The following is a 24,895-nucleotide window of genomic DNA, read 5'->3' as shown; positions in this document are numbered from 1 at the left end:
AAAAAAACATTAATACCGTAAGAATATCATAGAACAAAAAAAGCAGATTGGTTTGACAGCATATCTGCATGGCTCGTGCCATCTTGAAAGTGAAGGAAATGACAGAGCCAATTCAGTAATGCAAGTATATACTATGCAACTTCAGATCTGAAAAGAAGGATGAAATGGTTAGTTTATGTTGATTGCTTGGTTATTATATTCACAATTATGATGATAATAAAAACTAAAGAGAACTTCCCAGGTAAATTAAGATAACATAAAAGTGGTGGGTCTGACACTAGTGCACACCCAGTATCCCAGAAAGAACATGTTCATGTGTACTGAGAAAAGAAAATGATTTTACAAGGGGCTGTAATGAACTAATGATTTCATAGCACTTTAAGCCCACCACCTGAATCCACTCACACAAGTATAGCACAATATAGGCGCAATGATATGCCCTTCAGTAATAATATGGTGTTCCCATTTACTAGAAAACTTCCTCAAGCATCACACGTTGAACTGACTTCCAATGATTCATTAACATACTAAAATAAGGTGGCCCCATAAGGTTAAACTATCAATCCACTTTTGCCACTGTCTTTTCATATAAGCCACAACTAGTGTCATGAACAAAATAAATAAGTCAGAAGCTAATTGAATTAATAATAGTATATTAAAATGTCTATATAATGCTAGGGGCATGTGACGACATCTAAGTAGTAAAATAGTTCATAAATCAACATTTGCATGGCACTCCCCCTTTGCACATGTCAAGAGAAAGTTGAAGTGCATAACTCCCTTCATCATATCAGGAGAAGGCCCATCCAAAATTCTACATGCCATATCTCAAAGAAAATGTTTTTCTTTTCTGCATGCAAATATTTCTGTTTCATCAAATATTCATGCCTTTATCTGTTGTTATTCGATTGGACCTTCATATGGTGCACAAACTGCATCTAAAGTAGACTGCACGTTCAAACAAACATTGGAATATTGAGCATCAAACAGTCCTGGTTTCTGTAGGCCTTCAAAAATGACTAAGAACAGTGAATGGCCTTCAGGGAGCAACCCTCAATCTTGTACAAGAAAAAATCTTCTAACAAAATATTGATACCATCCAGGATGCTGCCGTTGATCCCATTCCAACCAAAAAAAATGAGAACCTAGAGAAATACCATTATTTTTACAGTTTTGTACAAGGGTATGCTATATTTGGTCCCAGAATCACTTGAGATTCATCATAAAATCGCCTATCTGGCTGCACTTTACAGCCCTACTCGCAACCAACTGCTCCTTGGCACGGCTGTGTCGCAGCCGCAGATAGCATTGTAAAGTACAGCCAAGCAGGCCTCTATATTGCCATATAGAGCACAGACATTTAGGATCCCCTTCTGAGCATCCCTATAATGTCCCCTGAGTAACTGGTGCTATCTAAAGTTCCCACCATATTACCCTAGGAAACAGAATTGGCAGAAACTTCCATCTGTGTCATTTTCCATTTCACCTATACACCCTTGCATTGCATCCATCCATGTGACATCCCAGCCCAGATTAGATGATCTCATTAAAGCCCATGAGGAGGGACAAATGTGTTGAGGGTGTGAATTGGTACCAACTTGCTAGTTAGTGCACACACTGACCAATATATAGGCCAGGGTGCGAAAGAAATTGTCCATTACCCTGAGTAGCTGGTGCTATCTAAAGTTCCCACCATAATACCCTAGGAAATAGAATTGGCAGAAACTTCCATCTCTATCATTTTCCATTTCACCTATACACCCTTGCATCCATCCATGTGACATCCCAGCCCAGATTAGATGATCTCACTAAAGCCCATGAGGAGGGACAAATGTGTAGACGGTGTGAATTGGTACCAACTTGCTAGTTAGTGTTAGAACCTCAATGGTTACTCTCATTGAGAAGAGGATGGCACAAGAGATGGGGCAATTTTCTGGTTTTCTCTCATTCACAAACACAAAGCCATACCTTCCCGAGGAAGGTTGGATACATATATATAGCCATAGCTGGCTGCAAGCTTATTGCTGCACTCTTCTAGTCTAAAATTCGAATTTCCTAGAGGGCATCCCAACTGAATAAAGCATAAAGGGGGGCATAAAGGAGATGCTAACCGCTGCTGTCCTACTAACCGCAGCTGTCCTAGCAACTGAAAATATGCTAAAGGAGTAGATGCTGTCCTGAAAAGGTGAAAAGGTGAAACTACCCAAAAGCAAAAGAAAGAATCACAAACAAGGACCACAAAGACTTATCCATCATTCTCCCCCTAAGTCTTGTGCGTCGTCTTGTGGGGAAGTTGGGCCATCCCAATCCTGGAGCAGAGCTCGAGGAACTTGATCCTCCCAAGAGGCTTGGTGAGCAAGTCCGCAAGCTGGTCCTTGGTGTTGATGTAGCTCGCCTTGATGCTCCCTTCCTCCAAGTAGCTTCGGATGAAGTGGTACCTCACCCGGATGTGCTTGCTCCGTTCGTGAAAAACGGGGTTCTTTGCCAGGGCCAGAGCGGACTTGCTGTCCACCCTGAGCTCTACCGCTCCAATGTCTCTGCCGAGGAGATCACCAAGCAGTCGAGCAAGCCAGAGCGCCTGGGTCGAAGCGGCGGATGCCGCCATGTACTCGGCCTCGCAGCTGGACAGGGCCACCACCTGCTGCTTGATCGACTGCCAGCTAACGAGGCACTCGCCGAGGAAGAAGAGAATCCCGCTCGTGCTCTTGCTGGTGTCGATGTCGCCGGCGTGGTCGCTGTCGCTGTACCCGACGAAGTGTGCCTTGCCAGGACACCTCGGGTAGTAGAGACCGTGGTCGAGAGTCCCCGCAACGTAGCGGATGATCCTCTTCACAGCCTGCTGGTGCTCCGTCGTCGGTCGCTGCATGAACCGACTGACGTAGCCGACGGAGAAGGCCAAGTCCGGCCGTGTGTGGGTGAGGTAGCGAAGACTCCCCACAAGGCGCCGGTACTGTGTAGCATCCACCTCCTCCGTCGTGCTATCGCGGCTCAGCTTCAGTCTCTCCTCCATCGGAGTGAGAGCTGGGTTGCAATCGGTGAGCCCAGCTAGCTCAACGACGCGCTTGGCGTAGGCGGTCTGTCGAAGCGTGATCCCGGAGTCGTCCTGGTGCACTTCGATCCCCAGGTAGAAGGAGAGAGGCCCCAGATCACTCATCTGGAAGGTGGCCTTCATCTCCTCCTTGAACGCCGCCACCTCCGCATCCTTGGTGCCGGTGATCACCAAGTCGTCGACGTAGACACCTACCAGCAGGGCATTTCCTCCATTGCCCCGCCGGTAGATGGCCGCCTCGTGTGGGCTTTGCTCGAAGCCCATCCCCTTGAGCGTGGAATCCAACTTGGCATTCCACGCCCTCGGTGCCTGCTGCAAGCCGTAGAGGGCCTTGTGCAGGCGTAGCACCTTGCCCTCCTTGCCGGGGAGCACGAATCCCGGAGGCTGGTGCACGTAGACCTCCTCCTTCAAGTCGCCGTTCAGAAACGCCGACTTGACATCCATGTGATGGACACCCCAGCCTTCCTGAGCAGCCAGCGCAAGGAGGAGTCGCACAGACTCCATCCGTGCCACGGGAGCGAAGGCATCGTCGTAGTCGATCCCCTCCTGCTGCACGAAACCGCGTGCCACCAAGCAAGCCTTGTGCTTGACGATGGCTCCGGCTTCATCCCTCTTCAGCTTGAACACCCACTTAAGGGTAATCGCACGGTGACCACGAGGGAGGTCAGCAAGCTCCCAGGTGCGGTTCTCCTGAACCGCGTCCATCTCCGACTGCATCACGGCACGCCATGCCGCGTGTTTCTCGGCCTCTGCGAAAGACCGAGGCTCACCGTCGTCGCACGCAAGGTGCAACTGCGCCTCCAGGTCGCGAGGCACCTGTCCCGGCACCGGCTGGTCGCCGAGAAGATCTTCCATCGTACGGTACCGTAGCTGCTCGCCGTCGTGGTACGCGTCGATGCGCTCCCCGTCGTGGGAGAGCGGAGTAGCGAACTCCACCGGGCTGCGCTCAACACGAGCTGGCGTTGGAGTAGACGTGCCCGGAGGAGTGGCTGTTGGTGCTGGAGCGCGTGGGGTCACCGGCTGGGGCGGTGTCGGCGAAGAGCTCGTCGTAGTCGAAGTCGTGGTCCGAGGATGTGTTGGTGTCGAAGTCGGTGGAGGCTCGGGGACTGGGGTAGACACGCTCGGTGAAGAAGAGCTGCCTACTCCCCCAGCTCCCTCGAAGTGGACGTACTCGATGGTGAAGTCGTCGTACGTCGGAGTCGAACCATCGTCCACCGCCTTGTCCCATACCCACCCTCGCCCTTCGTCGAACACTACGTCGCGCGCCGTGCGCACACGCTGTGTCTCCGGGTCGAGAATGCGGTAGGCCTTCGAGCCCTCCGCGTAGCCGATGAACACCCCTGGGGTGCTCCTGTCATCGAGCTTGCCGATGTGTCCAAGCTCCTTGGCGAACGCGAGGCAGCCGAAGGCCCGTAGGTGGGAGACCGCCGGCTTGCGCCCATGCCAAGCCTCGTACGGTGTCCTGCCATTGAGAGCCTTGGTAGGCGAGCGGTTGAGGATGTAGACGGCCGTCACCACCGCCTCTCCCCAGAAGATGGCCGGCATCCCCCTCTGCTTGAGGAGAGCCCGAGCCATCCCCACAACCGTCTGGTTGCGCCGCTCGACGACGCCGTTCTGCTGCGGGCTGTACGGCGCGGTGTAGTGGCGCTGAATGCCCTCATCAGCGCAGTACGACGCGAATTCAGCCGCCGTGAATTCGCCGCCGTTGTCGGTGCGCAGCACGCGCAGCTTGCGGCCACACTCCGCCTCTGCAGCAGCCTGCGCGTGCCTGATGGCGTCCGCAGCCTCTCCCTTGTTGCCGAGGACCATCACCCACATGTAGCGGGAGAGGTCGTCGACGAGCAGCAGGAAGTAACGTCGCCCTCCTGGTGTGGCCGGTGTCACTGGGCCACACAAGTCCCCGTGCACGAGCTCGAGCCGTTCCTTGGCTCGGAAGCTCGTCTGCTGGGGAAAGGGGAGCCGCCGCTGCTTCGTCACCACGCAGACGTCGCAGAGCTGCTCCACGTGGTCAAGGCACGGCATGCCTCGCACCATCTCCTTGGCACTGAGCTGCTTCAGGGCCTCGAAGTGGAGGTGCCCGAAGCGCTCGTGCCACTGCCACGCCTCGTCGTCCCGACGAGCAGCGAGGCAAACTGGTTGTGCGACCTGCGCGCTGAGGATGTAGAGTCGATTAGTGCCTCTGGTTACCTTGGCAAGAAGGCGACGACGGCGATCCCAAATCCTCATGAGTCCGTCCTCGACCAACACGCGTGAGCCGTTCTCATCCAGCTGTCCCACGCTGATGATAGAATTCCTCAACGCGGGGATGTAGTAGACTCCGGTGAGCAGCCTGTGCTCACCGGACTTGGCAGTGAAGGTGACGGAGCCAACGCCCTTGATCTCCACGCCGGAGGCGTCCCCAAACTTGACAGAGCCTCGGACGCTGGAGTCGAACTCGGTGAAGAACTCCCGTCGGCCGGTCATGTGATGGGTGGCGCCGGTGTCGAGGTACCACCCATCAGCCTTGTCGTTGCTGGAGTCGTTGCAGAGGGAGACGAGTACCTTCGGCTCATCGAGGTGGAGAAAAGCCGTTGCGGCCGGTGCCGCTGGAGGTCGCTCGATGCTTGCGTGAGCCAGGAGCAGAGCCGGTTCTTCCTCCTCCACCCGTGCAACGTGGGCCTGGCCGCGTCGTGGCTGGCGACAGTCTTTGGCCCAATGGCCAAGCTTGCCACAGTTGCGGCAGGCGTCGTCTCGTGCCGGCTTGTGGTTGCCGGCGGCGCCGCCTTGGGCACCTCTGCGAGCACCACCCTCGGCGCGTCTTCGCGCCCACCGCAACTGGACACCTCCGCGCCCCTTGCGCGGCTTGCGGCCGCCTGTCGAGGGAGAAGACTCCCCCTTCCTCCCGTCGCTCTGAGAAGCCTCCCACTGTTCTCGAGTGAGATGGAGCTTCCCGCCGATGGTGATAGGCCCCGAGAGAGGCTGTGGCTCATCACCATCGACGACCTTGAGGCGACCTAACGCCTCCTCTATCGACATCGTGGAGAGGTCCAGCAGAGACTCGATCGAGCGAGCGATCTGCCTGTACTTCTCTGGGACGCAGCGAAAGAGCTTCTCGACAGCTCTCTCCTCGTCGTAGGTGTCGTCGCCGTACTGCACCATCTTCTGCAAAAGAGTGTTGAGACGAAGGGCAAAGTCATCAACATCCTCACCCGGCTTGAAGGCCAGGTTCTCCCACTCCTTGCGGAGTGCCTGCAGTGTGGACTTGCGGGCGCGGACGCTGCCGATGCGTGCCGCAGCGATGGCGTCCCAGGCCTCCTTGGCAGTCCGCTTCTGGGAAAGCGAGAACTGCATCTCGGGCGGGACTGCAGCGATGAGGGCATCCAGTGCCCGCCGATCCTCATCGTAGTCGACGTCGCTGTACCGGACTGCCTCCCACATGTGCCGCACCTGGAGCCTCACCCTCATCACCGCGGCCCACTCGATGTAGTTGGTTTTGGTGAGGGTAGGCCACCCACCGCCGGGACCAAAGTCCCTGACCACTGTCTGGACGCCGTGGTGACCATGCCGCCGGTCAGGGGAGGGAGAGCCGCGCTGCCTACGAGGGCCGCGCGCGGGCTCCGGGCTGCCGCCGGCACGCCAGCGCCCGTCTAGGTTCCCGTCGGCGGGTGCGCGGTCCCTTGGACCGCCGCCTCCGCCGTGGGGGTGGGCTGCTGCCCACCGCTCTGCCCGCTCCCGCGCCCTTCCTCTTGCCAGCTCCTCAAGTTCCCTGTCGGCGGTGATGTCGCCGGTGATGGAGCCGTTGATGCTGCTGCGCAAGGTCTCAACCTCTACCTCCGCTGCACGTGCCACATCTTCCGCCGCCTCTGCTTCCGCCTCCGCCCTGGCTGCTGCCAACTCCGCTGCCGCCAGTCTGGCCGCCCTCGCTGCTGCTGCAGCGGTCTGAGCCGTTGCTCGCCTGCGCTCTTCTGCTGCGGCGAGCTCGGCGTCCTGCTGACGCCGAGTGCTCGAGGCGACCGAACGCCGAGACCGAACGTCGGACATGGCGTGCCTCCGGGAGGCTGCTGCGTGGAGAGGGGGAAGGGAGAGGGGAAGGAGCAGCCGGTGCTGCTGCTGCTGCTGTTGGCTGAGAGCTCAACCGAGCTTGGGAAGGGGTGGAACAGGAGATGTTTAGCCTACAGGAAAGTGTGGCTCTGATACCAGATGTTAGAACCTCAATGGTTACTCTCATTGAGAAGAGGATGGCACAAGAGATGGGGCAATTTTCTGGTTTTCTCTCATTCACAAACACAAAGCCATACCTTCCCGAGGAAGGTTGGATACATATATATAGCCATAGCTGGCTGCAAGCTTATTGCTGCACTCTTCTAGTCTAAAATTCGAATTTCCTAGAGGGCATCCCAACTGAATAAAGCATAAAGGGGGGCATAAAGGAGATGCTAACCGCTGCTGTCCTACTAACCGCAGCTGTCCTAGCAACTGAAAATATGCTAAAGGAGTAGATGCTGTCCTGAAAAGGTGAAAAGGTGAAACTACCCAAAAGCAAAAGAAAGAATCACAAACAAGGACCACAAAGACTTATCCATCAGTTAGTGCGCACACTGACCAATATATAGGCTAGGGTGTGAAAGAAATTGTCCATTAAATAAACCCTTCTATGGAAAGCGAAAAAGAGAGCATAACTGGGGCTATGTGAGTGTGGTAATTCATGCAACAACCAGGTAAACCTAAGACATTTTGGACCATAAGGCAATACTAGCTACAAATTGAGATAATTAGTTTAGACTATCAGTCCCTTCTGCTCTGTAGTCTGTATACTCCGCTAGATTGAAGTTGAACACTATCTCTAACCCCGTACATTACGATGCTTTCCTGAATAAACTGCAGCTTATACAAAGACTGGGAAGGTACATTTCATTGGCTTGGCTCCCTGACATCTGTCTGGCAACATAAAAACAAGTAGTCCGTGATAATCAAAATAAGAGGGGTCAGAAAAACTTGGTAATTAACATAGATGGAAGAGAGACAATCTTGACTTCAAAGTATGTAGTAAAAACTTCCATTTTCCTATTGGCTGCGAATTCAAGTTCCTAGTAGAAGATTAACAGCAGTAACTGATTTAGAACTTCTTGATCTCATACCAGATGTTATGCTAGCAGGCACAACATGCTAGGAACAAAATGAAAGACTAGTAAAGAAACACTGATTTTAGTTCTTTCATTCGACATCAGGATATTTTGTTGTAAATTTAACATGAATAGAACTAGTTGTCACTATGAAACACATTGAAGAACTAGAAATACTCCCTCTGGGTTGACAATACTTGTTTTGGATAAGGACATGGTTACAATGGGTTAATAATCCATTGAAGCCAAATGGTATGATTCACGAGTCAGCCAAAATAGATAACAAGAAAAGCATGCAAAGAAAGATCAGATACACCAATCAATACCAAATAAGAGTTAAAGAGCATTACACAGGAAGGCGATTAACCCAAAAGTGCAGAATGTACTTGAGGTGGATCAATGAAGTTGCTGAGTGTACTAAAGCATAGAGACCTTGAGTTTTCAAAATCATAACGACATGCTTTAAGTTCTTCCTTATACTTGAACATTTCAAAAAAGTGAACTAAGAATATGCAAGAGTTTGTTCTGGAGAATTCAATTACTTTGATTTCATTTATTGCAGATGGATCACCTCTCAAATTGCTTAAGCAACTGGTCTCATGTTCTTGCTGTGAAAAAAAAAACTAGAGCATATATGGCTTCATTTACAGCATGAAAAGAAACAAATTAACTACTGAGAGTCCTGAAGATTTGTTCTTTGTCATCAACAATTTAAGACATGTTAAGAACAGAAGCATATAAAGCAGATGCAGCAATAATGTGGGAGGATATAGCCTTGAATCTGTAACTGGGACGGCATCTCCTTACTGGAAATAGCAAAAAACACAGAAAAGGCCCAAAAGCCCAAAACACTAGCATTGTAAAATGTGACCTTCGAACCAGCAAAACTTGCAAGAAAAATGAGATAATGACTGACCAGAAAGAAAGCAATCCAGTGAGCTGTTACTATCTAGGCTACATGAGCCATGGACAAGGATGTAAAACCTTATCAACAAGGGTTAAGGAAATGAGGAAGAATTCAATATTTAACTGACTAGCCATGCACCAATGTGGCTTACTTCAAAATGTCTCTGAACATCTGTAAGTTCGATTCCAAAGTCACATGATTTCAGGCATTGGCATCTCAATATGACAGAAACTTGACTTCTGCCATTCAATGATTAAGAAAGCTAGAACTGGTAAGCATAGTGACAGATGGGCACCGACCTCCTTCACAACAGTACTTTCCAAAACCAAGAGGAATCTGAGCACACTAAGCAATTTTACCCAGAAAAAACACATCAACATACTCTAGTTCAATCTAAAATTGGAACCAGCAAACCTGAAAGTACACAACTACACACTAAAGTAATTACTGCCATAAAGACAAATCAACTTGTGAGAAACAATGTTGCATGTAACGTTTGTACATATTTTTTATGTGTTTATCACCTACGAGAGGAACCAAACTGCATAGCAAAATGCCAAAATCTACTTGGAGGGCATATTATGATATGGACTAACATGCAAGATTATTGCAGTTGCAGGAGCTAATCCGATCAATCGCAAACAACAAAACATTAGATAAACACCCAGCACAGCTAAACATATTTGTCACACTACCAAGCAACATCATGTTATTCCACTAATACCAAAGCATGTGGCTACTTCACCTAATCCAATTAAGATGCATCTCCAAAAACTTGCAAAAGCATTGCAGTTTCCATTTCGATCTCATCTTTCCACATTCACAAATCCTACCACTCCACGGAGAGAATTCGACAACATTAAAACAGAGCAGTTAGCATTTCCATTTCACCTCTTTGCATTTGTACACAACACTAGTGACACTACCATGGGCCAACACTACCATTTCCACAGGGAAGAACAGATCAAACCTTCCTCCCCATCTATTTTACACTTTTTACACCTCCTAAATCTATTCGGCACGGTGACACCCACGCATCCTAAGTTTCCGACGAAGTTAGGGCCGAGCTAAGCTACTACCAACACCACAGGAAGAACGATTTTCACCTCCGTGGCGGCGGCGGGGGAGGCGGAGGCAGAGCGGGAGGAGGGGGCAGCCTCTGGATGGCGCAGTAGAGCTTGCGGCGGGCCCCGACGGCGCCGATGCCCATGTCGCGGAGGTCGTCCATGGTGAGGCAGGGCAGCACCTCCCCGTCCACCTCGTGCGCCTCGAACGCCGCCGCGTACCTCCCCATCCCGATCCCCCACAGCCACTCGACCACGTCCACCACCTCCCCTTCCGCCGCCTCCTCCTCCTCCGCCGCCGCCGCGGCGGCCGCGGCGCTCTCTCCCTGCGCGGCCTCCAGGGACCTCGGCTTGCGGGGGAAGGCGGCGGCGAGGACGAGGTCGTCGGCGTCGGCGTCGGCGGAGGCGGGGCTCGAGGGGTTGTCGTCTTCCTCGTGCTCGGGCTTGGGGTGGAGTTGGAGGTGGAGGGGCTTGCGGGAGCGGGAGGCGGGGGTGATGGGAATGCGGCGAGGGTGGGGGAGGTGGGAGGGGAGGGGGATGGAGCCGGAGAGGCGGACGCTGGGGCGGCGCTGGCGCTTGCCGCCGGGGTCCGGCTGCGGCGGCGGCGGCGAGGCGGAGGAGGAGGAGGGGAGGCGTTGGTGGTGGGGCCCAGCGGCGGCGGCGGAGTCGGCCATGGGGTTGGGGGGGATTGGATTGGGACGGAATGTTGGGGGAAATGGGGACAGGTGGTGGCGTTCGTGTCGTCTTGTGCGGTTGCCTCCCCTTTCCACGGCCACCGAACCGTGTTGCTACTACTACCACGACATGTGCGAGTGCAACCGCCACGAGCAGATTTGCATATCCGAAACACCAAAAAAAATCAAGGAAAATAAATTATTATTATATTGTTTTATTGCCATAAAAGGTTAACCTATATATTGTATATTTGCCTATTCGGAAGAGCTAGCTCAATATCTACAGTGTTACAATAGTCAACAGCCAACCAACAACGGCTATAGGAGCTCCAACCAGCACAAAACAGTTATGTGCATTTAAAATAGTCTAGATCGCTGCAGCCGAACGGCTGGGCTATGCAGTTCAGCTCAAATAGCTGTAGAAACAGGCTACCAAGCATGCCAATTATAAATTATTGTAAAATTTAAATGTTTCAGAAGAGACTTAACAGAAAGGTGTCCACAATATATATTAATAAAATAAACCCTAAGCATTAAATATTATAACAGTAAATACTTTAGTCATTTTATAAATACAGTCAAAAAGAGCTTTAAGCTTTACCATTGTAGGAAGCAATTTATCGGTAGGACCCAACTGGACTCATCTTATGCTCTTCAAAAAAAAATTTAATTGTTATATATATTGACATAACTATTGCTTCATGTAGTTGGTACCACTCTTGTATGCTGACGGAGTCACAAACATTAACTTTACCCTATCTATCTAGTGTGCCAATTTTACTAGGAGGAATGAACACACTAGTACCAACACCACACACTAATATAAAAAAGTAGGTACCATATGGAGCTTGGTTCCACTCTTCCAACCGTAGAATCAACATATACGTCACAATCATTACATAAATGTGTCTTTGTGAAGTAACGTTGTATGGATGACATAGGCATGGGAGACAATAAGCAGAGCAACATCTTCGTTCCTACATCTCGTTGAGAAAGAGCATGTCGTGACTCTACTAGAGATGATATATTCATGGTCTGTCTTGTTGTTATTGGTATGAAGCTTGAGTCAACATTGCTGGTGGGGCTCGTTTTCACATTCCCTGCTTATATCATGGGAAGAGAAGAACACAATATTCGCTGCTAGATTGCTAGGAACAGAAGTGACAATATCAAATAGATTAACTCTCCTTGCAAAAGAGATAGAGTATATTAACACTAACATGAGAAATATGGATCAAGGAGACAGAATATGTTCAATGGATGTTGATGTAGATATTTTTTATTGCCTATGGACCATGCGTCTTGAGATTGAAGAGTATACAATATTTATAATGAAAGTGGTTTTGTGGTGTAGCCCTCACGAGAAAAAAGCGCGCTACTTAGGTAAAATCATGTAGAGAGATATAACTCTTACAATGTTAGATAACTCTAGATAGGCCCTACATAATTTTGCAATTCAGCTCTTCTACTTTCCATCAAATTCTTATATATTTTTATTTCACTTATGACTAAAAGTTTTAGTCTAGAAATTATAAAACAAACCTTGCATAGAAAACCTCTCCCTTATTTCTTCATTATACCCTTCCCTTCTCACCTCATGAGCAAGACCTTTGCCCTCATCACAACCGGCTACGTCTCCTTCCCATACCAAGACGCAACCGGCACTCTTTTTCTCCATTGCCAACCTCCGCCAACGGAGCCCTATCCTCCTCAATTCCCTTTCATCTTGGATCGATAGGGCGAACTAGATCCATGGAAGCGCTCACTTCCATTTTTCTCTCCTTTGGATCACCTCTCTCTTATGACACCCATACCTGTGCCTTGTGGAAGACACTGGTAAACATTTGAAGAGCTACTCCAAGCCTCCAACTTGGCATTCGAGCATAACTGGGGATTGAAGCCACATGCTAAAGCCACAGCGAACACTGAATGGAAAATATGGGTTGCAAACACCAGTACGATAGTCATTCCATCATGTATCAGTAGAAATGGATTTCATTGTAGGACAATGTCTACATTCTTAATTTTGTTTACAGCATAAGGTGGCAAACTGAAATTCAGAAATTTCAGGCTTCAACCCAAAATGGTGTAAAACATAACAAAGTAAACGTGGGGATCGCACATTACACACCTACCACCAACAACATCTACTGTTATTTTCCACACGCAATTCTCCCTACCTGCCATTGTTTTCCTCTGCTTTCTAGCTTATATCGGCGCTTGAACTTGGCAATCTGCCCTAGGCTCTGAGCCATCTGACGCTTCGCTATCTGCGGTGCACTTTGCCGGTGTGGCTGATCTTGGTCATCATGATGTTCATCAGCCTGCCACTCTGAGTCACATATGAGATCCACTGCATCTGAGGATGTAGTCCCTTCCTCATCTTTCCGACCTAACAAATACAAGTGTAGTAGATTCATTAAGGAAGACAAGAACAACCATGACCATATCTCAAAGCAGTGGGTTCTCCTTTGTTTACATTTACAGAACCAAACCAGGGTAATTTTACTCTGCATATGCATAGAGTAAAGGAAACAGATAAACCATCTTGGCAATCATGGATTCATGACATGTTTTAGACTCCTCTTTCTTTTCCCCGCTTATATTTTTCCCCTATAGTTTCTCTCTGTGAATTTCCTCCTTAAAATATAAGCACAATAGGAGCCTCTCCTGCTGTTTTACCCGTAAAAAAAAATCAGGGTAATTTTGCTCGCTACATGATAATGGATTGTTTAATTTATAGGTCAATGCTCAGAAAACTACATTGCGAAAATAACAAACATCGGAATGCACCATGTGACTAATAGTAATGGACATGAAACTAGTGATGATACCAGAAGAAGCCAGCCTAGTTCAAGTCCAAAGTACAAGAGATAAGTATTGCATACAACTACAATACCGTTCCTTACCCGCGTCTGCATCTTATTCAAACATTGATTATTCATTTATTAGTGTCACTGCCAAGAGTTGCCATACATCGATCAAACCATATCAGCAATATACTAACACATCACATGGGACAAAATTTTGGTTTTTTTTTCCTATGCAGTGCTTTCGGAGGAAAGAAATGCCATGAAAGGGACACATCCCTGCTTTCACTTAATTGAAGCGACCACATGAGCGCAAAAACAAAAATGTCATATACGAACTAGATGTTGATGGCACCAATTCAGTTATATGGTCAAAGCAAATTAGTATCGCTAACACAGGGAAATCAGAAATCCAGGAATTAAGCCAAGCCAAACAGGGAGCTTGAAGAGCAATCAAGCCCCGCACATCTTTGAATCAAGCATTTGGAGGGGTTACTGACCTTTTCCCCTTGCTTCTCGGAGGAGACGGGTCTGGGTGCCTGTGTTCGCCGCCTCGCCTGCCACCGCAATCCGCCGCCGCCGCCGCCGAGGAGGAGGCCGAGCTGTTCTTGCGCGACTGGAACATGCTGTACTCAGTTTTGGGCCTCCGCGTGACGGACCGACGGCCCAAGACTGACGAAACGGAATGGAATAAGTTTACTTTAGATCTCTAAAATTTGTCGCCGAGTTTGAAAATTCGTCCCGGAACCCTAATTCGTGGAACCATGTCAACTTTCATCCCAAAGCTGTATATGGCTCCCGATTTCATACGACATGGCGCTTTGCCTCCGGTCATCTATGTTGAGAAAGCGCGTGATCCACGCGGGTCCCACATGTTAGAAGCCAACCCTTTTTTCCCCTTCCCCTCTCTTCCCCATCCTCACCAGGTCGGGAGGCAAGCCGCGTACGGCGTAGACAGAGGTGGTGGCCGGCATCCGTCGAGTGGCGGGGAGAGGGGCGGTCGGCCGCCGCCGGCATCGCAACAACTAGAATCAACTTAGGCGTCGGTGCTGGCCAATCTCAGGATCATGGCAAGACATCTCAACAGAACCAATCCAATCTCATAAACCTAACAATCAAATCTCCCAGCAAAAAACTATCGAGCAAAAATTCCAAAAACAAAACACGAATGGACGACAGAGAGAAAATTTCAACTCACATGGCGGGGTGAGGTGATCGAGATGGCCCGACATGGACGTCGGACAAACAAGCACATAATCGACCTCTGCCTGCAGCACCACCATAAACACCACCTCCTCTACTAAACCTCTTGCTCCTGAAACGTAACCTGCATTCCCGTCAGAAACCCTAGCCCCCTCAGTGACGACATCGCTAACATCGCCACAACCGGAAGTGGGGGTGCCTGCTTGGCGGCGCCGCCATTCTCTTGGATCACCTACCGCTAGCTCAAGGTGGACCCCACCGCCTCCCTGTCCATGCCACCAGCGGCCGACCGCCTTTCTCCCTACTGATCACCGGATGCCGACCACTGCCCCTATCTACGCTACCCGTAGCCTGACTCCCGACCTGGTGAGGATGGCAAATTGAAGGAGAGAGATGAGAAAGAAAGAGTTGGCTAATGATATGTGGAGCTTGTTTAGGTCCCACGCTGACTCAACACAGCTGACCGAAGTTAAAATGCTACGTCGGATGGAACCGGGAGCTATACTGCCTTGGGATGAAATTTGACACGATTTTGCGAGTTTGGAGATGGGCTATACCTGGTATTATGGTTCAATTCAAACTCAGCGACAAATTGAGGGACCAAAAGTAAACTTGTTCCAATTGGAATTCAACACAAGGCCACAATTTCATTGGGAAGTTATATATACACTTTTGAAATGGTAGCTGTGTCCGATTACATGTTCACCCACAGGAGAAAATCCTATTAGGATATTTTTAGGCCTGTGTTATTTCTCCAAAGTAGAGTTGCGACGCAACCTTAACCCTGCTCTATTTTTTTATTTAATGTTTCAGCTCTAAAAGAGGTGGAGTTGAAGTCCTGTCAAACATGTCCTTATGTCCTTAGCGTTTCATGTCACGAAGTGTTCATACCGATTGATAGAATGCCGTATAAGATTATGATACGAAGACATTCAAATGCTGGTTCATGGTATACAAATCGCTGCACTTACTGTTTCGTAACAAGTGTTATACTGCTTCAATTGTATTGCGTCATAAACGGGCCTCGTCTTTTCGCTTATGTTTATGTCTATCAGTCAAAATTTGAATTTTCAATCTTAAATTTGGAGATGATTTTAAGGTTTTCTCATCGAAGTTTATTTTTCAGCATTTTCTTTTAGATAGCTAAGAACACATATATGAAAGTTTTATTTATAAATTACTTTTCATTTGCAAATATAATAAGCGAAACAATGGCTCCGAACAACTCTCGAAATCTTTTCGAGCAAGACATGTATAATCACTCTCGTTTAACTTATAATTATTTTTTTATGGTTAATCAGTAAATTTCATCCCCGTAAAAAAAATAGTAAATTTCATAAAACTCCGTATGTTATAGTTGGAGTTACAGAAAACTATATTTTAAGGCATATCTGAAATGTTTCACAAAACCCACCTTTTTTGAAATTTCTTTTAGTTAGACCAACAACCTTGATAAGAAGTTGACAACTAAAAGTTTTAAATTGTAAAATTTGAAGTAAATATTTAGGGTTGGGTAGGGTTTTATAAACTTTAAAACCATAAACCATAATAGCTTAGGTAATATATATGCCACCCATTATAATACATTGGGTTTGTGCAATTTCAACCATAAAACATTGGGTTCTAAAATTTGCTCCATAATTAATTAACTTCTCTTTTATAAAAGAAGTCAATCCATGTAAGTACAACCAAGTCCCATTGTTTCGCTTATTCATATGATTATCCGAATTGCTTATTAACAAAAAGAAAGATCATTTTTTAGATAATGGAATATAATCCCGGCCTTTGCTTAAAGAGATACAGTCAAATATTACACCAACTCAATAAAAACTCACACCTGAATAAATAAAAGCACACACAAACTAATAAAAACTCACACAACATAAAAAGATCACAAAAATTATTGAATCCTATTTGTGGATCTCCATCCAAAGTTAGTGAATAGCTGCATAACCATAACTCAAGATTACGATATGCAGTTTTCACTGACTTGATTTCTTCATCACACTTTAGTAGTTGAGCCCAAACTTGCATATAGGACATAAATGGTGATTTATCAAAAACCATATCATTTCTACACAACCATATAGCCCAACATATAGCGGATGCTCTAACAAGAATAAGTTTGGTAGATTTTTTATCAACTCCCATGAGCCAATTCTCAAAAATATTAGGTATACTATGAGCAGTATATAAACCAGTAGTAAATTGTAGAGCTCTCCAAAGAAATTTTGCATAGTGACACTCCACAAACAAATGCTGAATAGTCTTATTTCTCATGCAAAAACAATATTTCAAACTACCATGCCAATTTCTCCTAACTAAGTTGTCCTTTGTTAGAGCAACCCCTTTAAGTAGTGAACGCACGAAGATGTAGCCTAGAGGGGAGGGGGGTGAATAGGCTTTCCGAAAAATCACAAACAAATTGCAGCGGTAAAATTCAGCAGGCCCGGAACCTCCTGGTGTAGAACACTGGAACTTCCATTCTGCTCAGACTGTCCGGAACTTTCGGTGTTCTAACCACCGGAACTTCCAAGCAACAGAAAAACCTGAAGATCTAACAGTGACTTGAACTAAATTGCACGAATTAAACTACAGGAAGACAGAGCAGATACACAATCACAACAACATGCACAGAATCATCACATAGAGGACAAAGGCGATTTTTTCCTAAAGTTCGGATCTTGCGATCATACTCTCCGTTGAGGTGCTCCAGAGAGCCGGGTCTCGATTAACCCCTTGCCTCACTTGTGCAAAGATCTCAGAAGAAGTCCAATGCCTTCAACTCAACACCCCTAGGTCATTTTCTAGAATTGAGTGACTACCAAGATCCAACTCACAAATCCTTCTAGAAAAGACCACAAGTGCAAGTTGCTCTACCTAGGAGAACCTCTAAAAACTCAGCACAAGAATCTTTACTCACTTACCTCGTTTCCTTGCGGAGGTGAGGAAAACCTTCACAAACTTTCCCGGGACATCCACAAGATCTTTGGAAGCTCGCGGGCGACACCTAACCGTCTAGGAGAAGATCTCCAAGAGTAATAAGCCCAAGTGACAGCCCACAAGATATCCAAAGTGCTCAAACAAACCTAATCTTCAAACCTTCTCCAAATCACTCCTACACTCTCATCTATTCTCAGAATCTCACAAGAATGGCTCTAGATTTGAGTGGAGGAAGCAAAGGGATCTTGGGAGAAGAACCTAGCGCATGAAAGAACTGAAGTGAAATGGCCAAAAGGTGAGCTGGGTGCGATCTAGATATATATAACGGCTAGGTGACGTCATCTAGCCGTTACTCACATTTTTGAACTGGAAGGAGTCCGGAACTTCCTGACACTCGGAACTTCTGGACAACACTTAGGAAAATTTTCAACTCGCAAGGTCCGGAAGTTCCGGGTCCAGGGACCGGAACTTCCGGCCAGCCTTCTCTATCCGGGCTGGAGCCATTTCCAAAAATAGCTCCTAAAAAATATTCTACCACTTGGAACCCACTAAGAGCACTTTTTATTAGGGGTGGGCGTTCGGTCTGACCGAAAAATTCGGTCTCGGTCTTCGGTCATTCGGTCATTTCGGTTTTTGAAAACTCAGGACCGAATTTCATCTAGAAAAACTCAGGACCGACAAATTCGGTCTCGGTTTTTTCGGTTTCGGTCTTGGTCAGACCGAGTTTGCTAGAGACGTTCGGTGGCTCGGCGGCAAGGGTTGGTGGCGAGGCCACGTCGGCGCTCGTCGGGGCCGCAGTGGAGCCCGGCTGGAGGTAGCGCTCGTCGAGGCCGCGGCGGAGGCGGGCAAGCTGGAGACGGCGCAGAGGCGAGCCTGGCTGGAGGCTGACGGCGGCGCCAGTTGGGGCCACGACGGAGCCCGGCTGGAGGTGGCGCCCGTCAGGGCCGCGGCGGAGCCCGGCTGGAGGCAGTGCTCGTCAGGGCCGCGGCGGAGGAGGGCAAGCTGGAGGCGGCGCTGGCGCGATGGATGTCGGTGGAGGCGGCGCGGCGCGATGGATGCCGGCAAAGGCGACGCGGCGCGATGTGCGGAGGCGGTGCGATGGATAGGGATCTAAGGCGGAGGCGGAGGCGATGCGATGCGGCGCGATGGATGGGTTGAGGGCGCCACGTGTGATTTCTAGGGTTAGCAATTTACTGGGCTTATTGGGCCTCCTAGGCCTATTGGGCCACAAATTCGGTTTTTTCGGTTAATTCGGTTAACCGAAGCTAATAACCGAATTGCCCGAAAAAATTCGGTCTTTTGAGGGCTGAGACCGAATTACTAACCGAATTTCTCGGTCTCGGTCTTCTCGGTCTCATTCTCGGTTTTTTCGGTTCGGTTCTTCGGTTCGGTCTTATTTTGCCCACCCCTACTTTTTATATCCCAGAACCATACTTGGAACCCCTCTTAATAGTACGGTTTTTCCTAAAACTCGATTTCAAATATGAAACTATCCTATTGAATTTCGAGCTTCAAATCCACTTGAATGAATGTTGTAGGGGGTCTCCAAGCATCTCTTGATCACCTAAGTTCACCTTGGGACTAATCACCTGAATATCTCAATAAACTCATTAGTCCCTTAACCTTATTCATCATTAATCACCAAAACCCACTAGGGGGAGAAAAGCAACTTCAAGTAGGTACCACATAAAAATCTTAATCTTGAGAGGCATCTTAAGTCTCCATATAATCTTATTTCTCTAAATGTTGCCATTATTAATTAAAGCTAAGTACATAGAACGAACCGAGAATACACCATTTTGATGGAAATTCCATCTAAAAATATAATTCTCCTCTGAAAGATGAATATGAACAATTGAAGCACACATAAATTATGCCAATTGTTTAAATTCGGTCCTACTAAAGTTCTCCTAAAAGAAACATTCAGTGGGACAGAAGACATAACATTTGCAATTGAAGCATTCCTCCTACGAACTATAGCATATAACGATGGATACCTATCTTTAAAAGAATAATTCACTACCCATTTATCTTCTCAAAATCTCACTTTTACACCATTATTCACAATTCAGGACCCCATATTTAGAAACTTGCTCTTAACTTTCATAAGACTAGACCAAAAATGGAAATCCCCTTGTTTCTTCTCAACCTGACTTAAGGATCGATTATAAAGATATTTCCTTTTCAATAGACCTGCCACATGCCCTACTCATTTATGAGCCTAAACAACTACTTACTCAAAAGATATTGATTTTGAATTTCAAGATTATGAACTCCAAGACCACTCTGATGTTTGGGTTGACAAATAATATCCCATCTAGTAAGCCTATACTTGTTCTTGTGCTCATCTCCTTGCCAAAAAGAAACATGATCTATAATAATCATTTTTTTTTGAAGAACTCATTTTGAAATCTTAAAAAAAGAAATCATAAACATAGAATTAATCAACATCAGTCTCCCCCCAACTGGCATATATTTACCTTTCCAACTACTTAGTTTCTTTTCAATCTTAAAAAAAGATCATTTGTGAGTAAACATTTTGTATACATGTCCTCAACGACTCAAAAGCAAATGCTGTAATATAAACTAGATGAAAAAAATAAAATAAAAAAGCCAAACAATGAGGCCATATACTCAGTGCCACCCACGTAAAACACATGCTTCTGCTGAGGTGTGGGGTTTCAAATAGTGAGAGGAAATGAAAATCCTTTCCTAGCAATTTTCGTTGGAAAGTAAAGGAGCTAGAGCCTAAGCTAGTTAGCTGAGCTGCGCATGACGGCATCAGCGCATGCATCTGTGAATAAGCTTGGGAGTTTAATCCTATATAGCTATACAAATCATCCCACTACTAGAAATTCTCTGCTTCCTGGTGCTTCCACGTCATCATTTTTTTCCTAACCGTTCGATCTAATCTAATTGATCCACACCCCATCCCGCATCCGCGTCCGTCTTCCTTCCCCCGCATCTCGCTCTGCCGGCCCCACCGCATCGCACCTCTCTCGTGCGAGCGCACCCGCATCGGCTCCCTCTCCGGCATCTCGCTCTGCCGCCCCCACTCATCTCCCTCCCAGCGATTCCTTTCCCAATCACTCCTCTCTGTCTCCTTGGCTCGACAAAGCAAAATCTAAAACTAAAACTAAACTAGCATTGACATGACGATGCAATCTAGAATTCAACAAAGCAAAATCTAATAGAACAATGCAACGGCTCAAATTGTCTAGGTAAAGAATAAATATTTTTTATGGCAATATTTTGGTTATGGGACTGTTAACAGTGAAATTTGGTAAGCCCGGAGTAGTCATCGGTTTAGAGTCAGCATCAGCTTCGAAGTCCTGAGATTAGCCGATGAGAGTTGTCAAGTCGTCAGTTGTCGGATTCTTGCTATATTCGGTTAAGGAAATTGATCTACTAAAGGAAGCTTATCCAGAAGAGACCAAGTTCAAAGAGAATGCGGCATGACAAGTTATCTATTAATTAGGAATAGTTTGTTAGTTTCCTTTTATCTTTAGGAAAGTGTGTTTAGTGTCCTATAAGGACTTTATCTTTTCCTTTTATCTTTAGAAAAGTTTCTTTCTTGTCCGGTAAGGACTTGTATCAACCCATGGGTATAAATATGTACACCCAGGGTCTATGTAATCTATCGCTACGATCAATACAATTCGGCGCATCGCTACCCTTTTTATTTCTACTTTTGTTTTTACGTTCCGGCGGAACTTGGCACCCGACGCGGGGCTGCATCGTCTTCCATCTCCGGCGAAGGGATAAGTCCAATGTTGCACCGGTCCAGGCAATTGTATCGTCTACGTGGGCGTCATTCAAGGCTGCATCAGTACATTCGACCTCTTGGATTGCTCTGGTTTGGATGATATATTTGCCTACCTATTTATCATATGTCTCTGTTAATCTAGTCTTAGCATATCAATTTAGCTCTATCGGCTGCTTCTCGTTTTAGGGTTTCTGCCGGTATCGGCTAAATCGCGTTGCTAGATTAGATTAGCTTAGACATCTACCACCCTGAAACTCAGTCAACAGCTTGATTGTCTAGATATTATGTTTCTTTTCATACTTAGTGCTGTATCAGTTAAGTTTGATCTACTAAGTCGTGCCTAGAACCATAATCTCTAGCCTGCTTCTTGATTGCCAATAAGGGTTTCATCGGGGTTTCAGCCCGTGAGTTATCTGGACGTTGCATCGGCTCATAAGGATTGCATATACATATAAGTTGGATTTAGCCGATGACAACAAAGGTTTCACTGTTTAATCTAATCTTGTGGATTTCATGAAATCGGACCTCCAGCCGATGTGTGCTTTAACCTTCGGATCGATGCTTATTTATCATATCATTATTTGCCAATTGGTTTATACTGGATTATATTGTTATTTTATTACATCATCATCAGCCGGTTGCCTTTATATCATTATCTACATTGGACACATAACTGATAGCACAAAACCCTATCGCTATCGGCTGGTATCGGCATTGGCTATTGTCGGCTATCGGCTGGAAGTACTCCATCAGCTTGTCAGCCGATCGGCTGTTTTGATCTACTATTTGCATATCTTGTCAATTGCAGGATCAAACTGATTGGCAATGCCCGCATCTCACTAAGATTTGGACTTGCACAGGAGCTAAGCAGATCTCCTAGGCCATGTGTTCAATTTTTTCGTCAACAGGGACGATAAATTACCTACTGGGTAATCGTACTTTGATACCAACTGATGAAGAAGATAGGTCCTGATCTTTTGATAGGTATGGATAAACAGTCGATTTGGGCGGAGTCGCGACACAACTCGATCTGGCTTCTGAACAACACAATTACAAGGCCCAAAACCCAAAACTCGGTTGCTCAACAAGATAATTGTAGACATTATACTATTTTTGGATCATACTATGAGCTTTACTCATAAACATCTAAAAGTAGTCAATTATATATCCTAGTCCTCTCCTTATTTTTCCCGCTGGGTTTTTGAGGAGTTTTACGTGATGTATTTAATATACTAACTATAATTATTTCTAAGATTATCTCTACAGATATCTAGAACACTTGATGAGCAATGATCAAAGTGGATTCGATCAAGGGGGAGTGTTATGAAATAACTAGTTGGTGATTTCATCCATGTAAAAGGATGGGATAGCAACCGAAGGCAATCGCGCCTTCTTTCCCAATCGGCGCACCTTGGCAACGGACGCGATGATTCCCAACCATCATGTCTACGGTTGCCACCCCTTCCCCTTATATATATATTGTACCGCATTGATCAATAAAGAGACCTCTCGCTCATTCACTCTACAATTTCTATCACTCAATTCTCTCTCGCTCCAATTGATTTCATTCACTTTCAATATAAACTATTGCAAAAGTTGGTAGGTGGTATCACGAAATCATTTTATATTTTGAGATGATGAAAGGAGTAACAATATTGTATATACTGCTAATTTATGCATGTTTATTTATAGAAATTCCTGAATTTGGTATTTTATGATTTTTTTTGGTTTCACCATCAGATTAGGAGTTAGAGGTGACGTAAATATTTTTATTATGACACTTGCCGCACCTTTCATAACACATATAAAACTACATAAGTTGAAAAAAATGAAATATAGATTGGTGAAAAAAAATGATCTTGACGTTATAGGAGCTATAGAAAGCATCGGGTAATTTTGATAAAACTCGTGAAGTTGGCGGTGGAGGACATGACATTGTATACAAAGGAATATTAGACATAGATGTTGTTGCCATTAGGAAATTAATCAAGGATCATAGTGTAGAGAAAAATATATGATTTTATAAATGAAGTTGTAATCCTTTCTCAAGTCAATCATAGAAATGTGGTGAAGTTTTTGGGATGCTGCCTTGAGACAGAAGTTACAACGTTAGTTTATGAATTCGTTTTAAATGGATCTATCATCTTCACATTATTAGGGACTAATATCTATATCATGGGATGACCCGATAAGGATTGCACTTAAATGTCAGTAGAGCCTTGATCTATCTACATTCAGACCCTACAATCACTAAAATTTCATAGAGATATCAAGGCATCGAACATAATATTGTCTAGTGAAGGCATATATTGCTACTAACTATTTATTTTCTTCGTAAACAAAAGGGAGAAAAGTGCTATACTAAGTGGGGGCATTGGCCCTCGCACTTTTGAGAAAAGTGCGAGGGCCAATGCCCCCACTTAGTATAGTACACTAGAAAATCGGCTTCTAGTTGTTATATATTTATTTATTTGAAACAATCATTATTTTGTAAACAAAACACATGTGCTACATTATGTTGCAAACATACAAATTTATTCTGGCACTTGTTGTCCCCTTCATAAGATACAAAATAAAGTTGCATAAGGTAAAGAAGATGAAAGAGAGATATTTTAAGCAAAATCATTGGTTGCTACTTTGATAAAACTCATGACTTGCATGTTGTTTCCATTAAGAAACCAAGGATTATAATGCTGAGAGAAATAGATGATTTCATAAATGAAGTTGCAATTCATTCTCAAGTTAATCATTGAAATACCGTAAAGCTTCTAGGTTTTTGCCTTGAGGTAGAAGTTCCATTGTTGGTTAATTATGAGTTTATTTCAAATGGATCTCTTGATCATCATCTTCATGCTGATGGGCCAGTTTCTCTATCATGGGATGACCGAGTAAGGATTGGTCTTGAAGTCCCTTGAGCTTTGGTCTACTACACTCAGCTACTGCAATACCAATATCCCATAAGAGATATCAAGACATCCAACATACTTTTCTATGACAATTTAATAGTAAAGATATTTGACTTTGGAGCTTCAAGGTACATCCCGATTGATCAAACTGAGGTGACTACAGTCATTCAAGGAACAATTGGCTACTTAGATCCCATGTACTATTATACACGTTGTCTAACATAGATAAAAGTGATGTTTTAGTTTTGGTGTTCTTCTTATAGAACCGCTTACTAGAAAAAACTAGCCCACATATAGAACTGATGAATGGTGATAGTCTTGTTTTACATTTTCTGTCGCTACTCCGAGAAAGAAAGTTGTTTGAAATAATAGATCTTCAAGTTATGGAAGGGGAAGATAAGTATCAAAGAAGTAGCAAAACTAGTGGCAATGTGTACTAAGTTGAATGGACAAGACCAGCCGATGGATAAG

General features: G+C 46.0%; 1 protein-coding gene and 1 pseudogene across 1 annotated transcript; one reads left to right on the top strand and one right to left on the bottom strand.

Moving 5' to 3' along the window:
- Positions 1-7,640: 7,640 nt before the first annotated feature.
- Positions 7,641-10,833, bottom strand: LOC127756688 (uncharacterized). Its single transcript, XM_052282052.1, has 2 exons — positions 10,165-10,833; positions 7,641-7,966 (listed from the first exon to the last, which is right to left on the bottom strand). The coding sequence occupies exons 1-2, from the start codon at positions 10,794-10,796 to the stop codon at positions 7,885-7,887; spliced, it is 714 nt and encodes a 237-aa protein (XP_052138012.1). The 5' UTR covers positions 10,797-10,833; the 3' UTR covers positions 7,641-7,884.
- A 7,203-nt stretch (positions 10,834-18,036) lies between these two features.
- LOC127756322 (putative wall-associated receptor kinase-like 16) lies at positions 18,037-24,649 on the top strand (annotated as a pseudogene).
- Positions 24,650-24,895: the final 246 nt, after the last annotated feature.

This window comes from Oryza glaberrima, chromosome 12 (assembly GCF_000147395.1).
Source record: "Oryza glaberrima chromosome 12, OglaRS2, whole genome shotgun sequence".
Lineage (NCBI taxonomy): Eukaryota > Viridiplantae > Streptophyta > Magnoliopsida > Poales > Poaceae > Oryza > Oryza glaberrima.
The sequence above is the reverse complement of the archived record's forward strand: the minus strand, read 5'-3'. Positions and strand labels throughout refer to the sequence as shown.

Excerpts from the sequence above, each read along its gene's own strand:
- LOC127756688 (XM_052282052.1), bottom strand. The coding sequence starts at position 10,796 with ATGGCCGACTCCGCCGCCGCCGCTGGGCCCCACCACCAACGCCTCCCC. Across the intron at positions 7,967-10,164 it reads CCCCCGCCGCCGCCACGGAG|ACAGATGTCAGGGAGCCAAG; the intron begins GTGAAAATCGTT and ends TTATGTTGCCAG.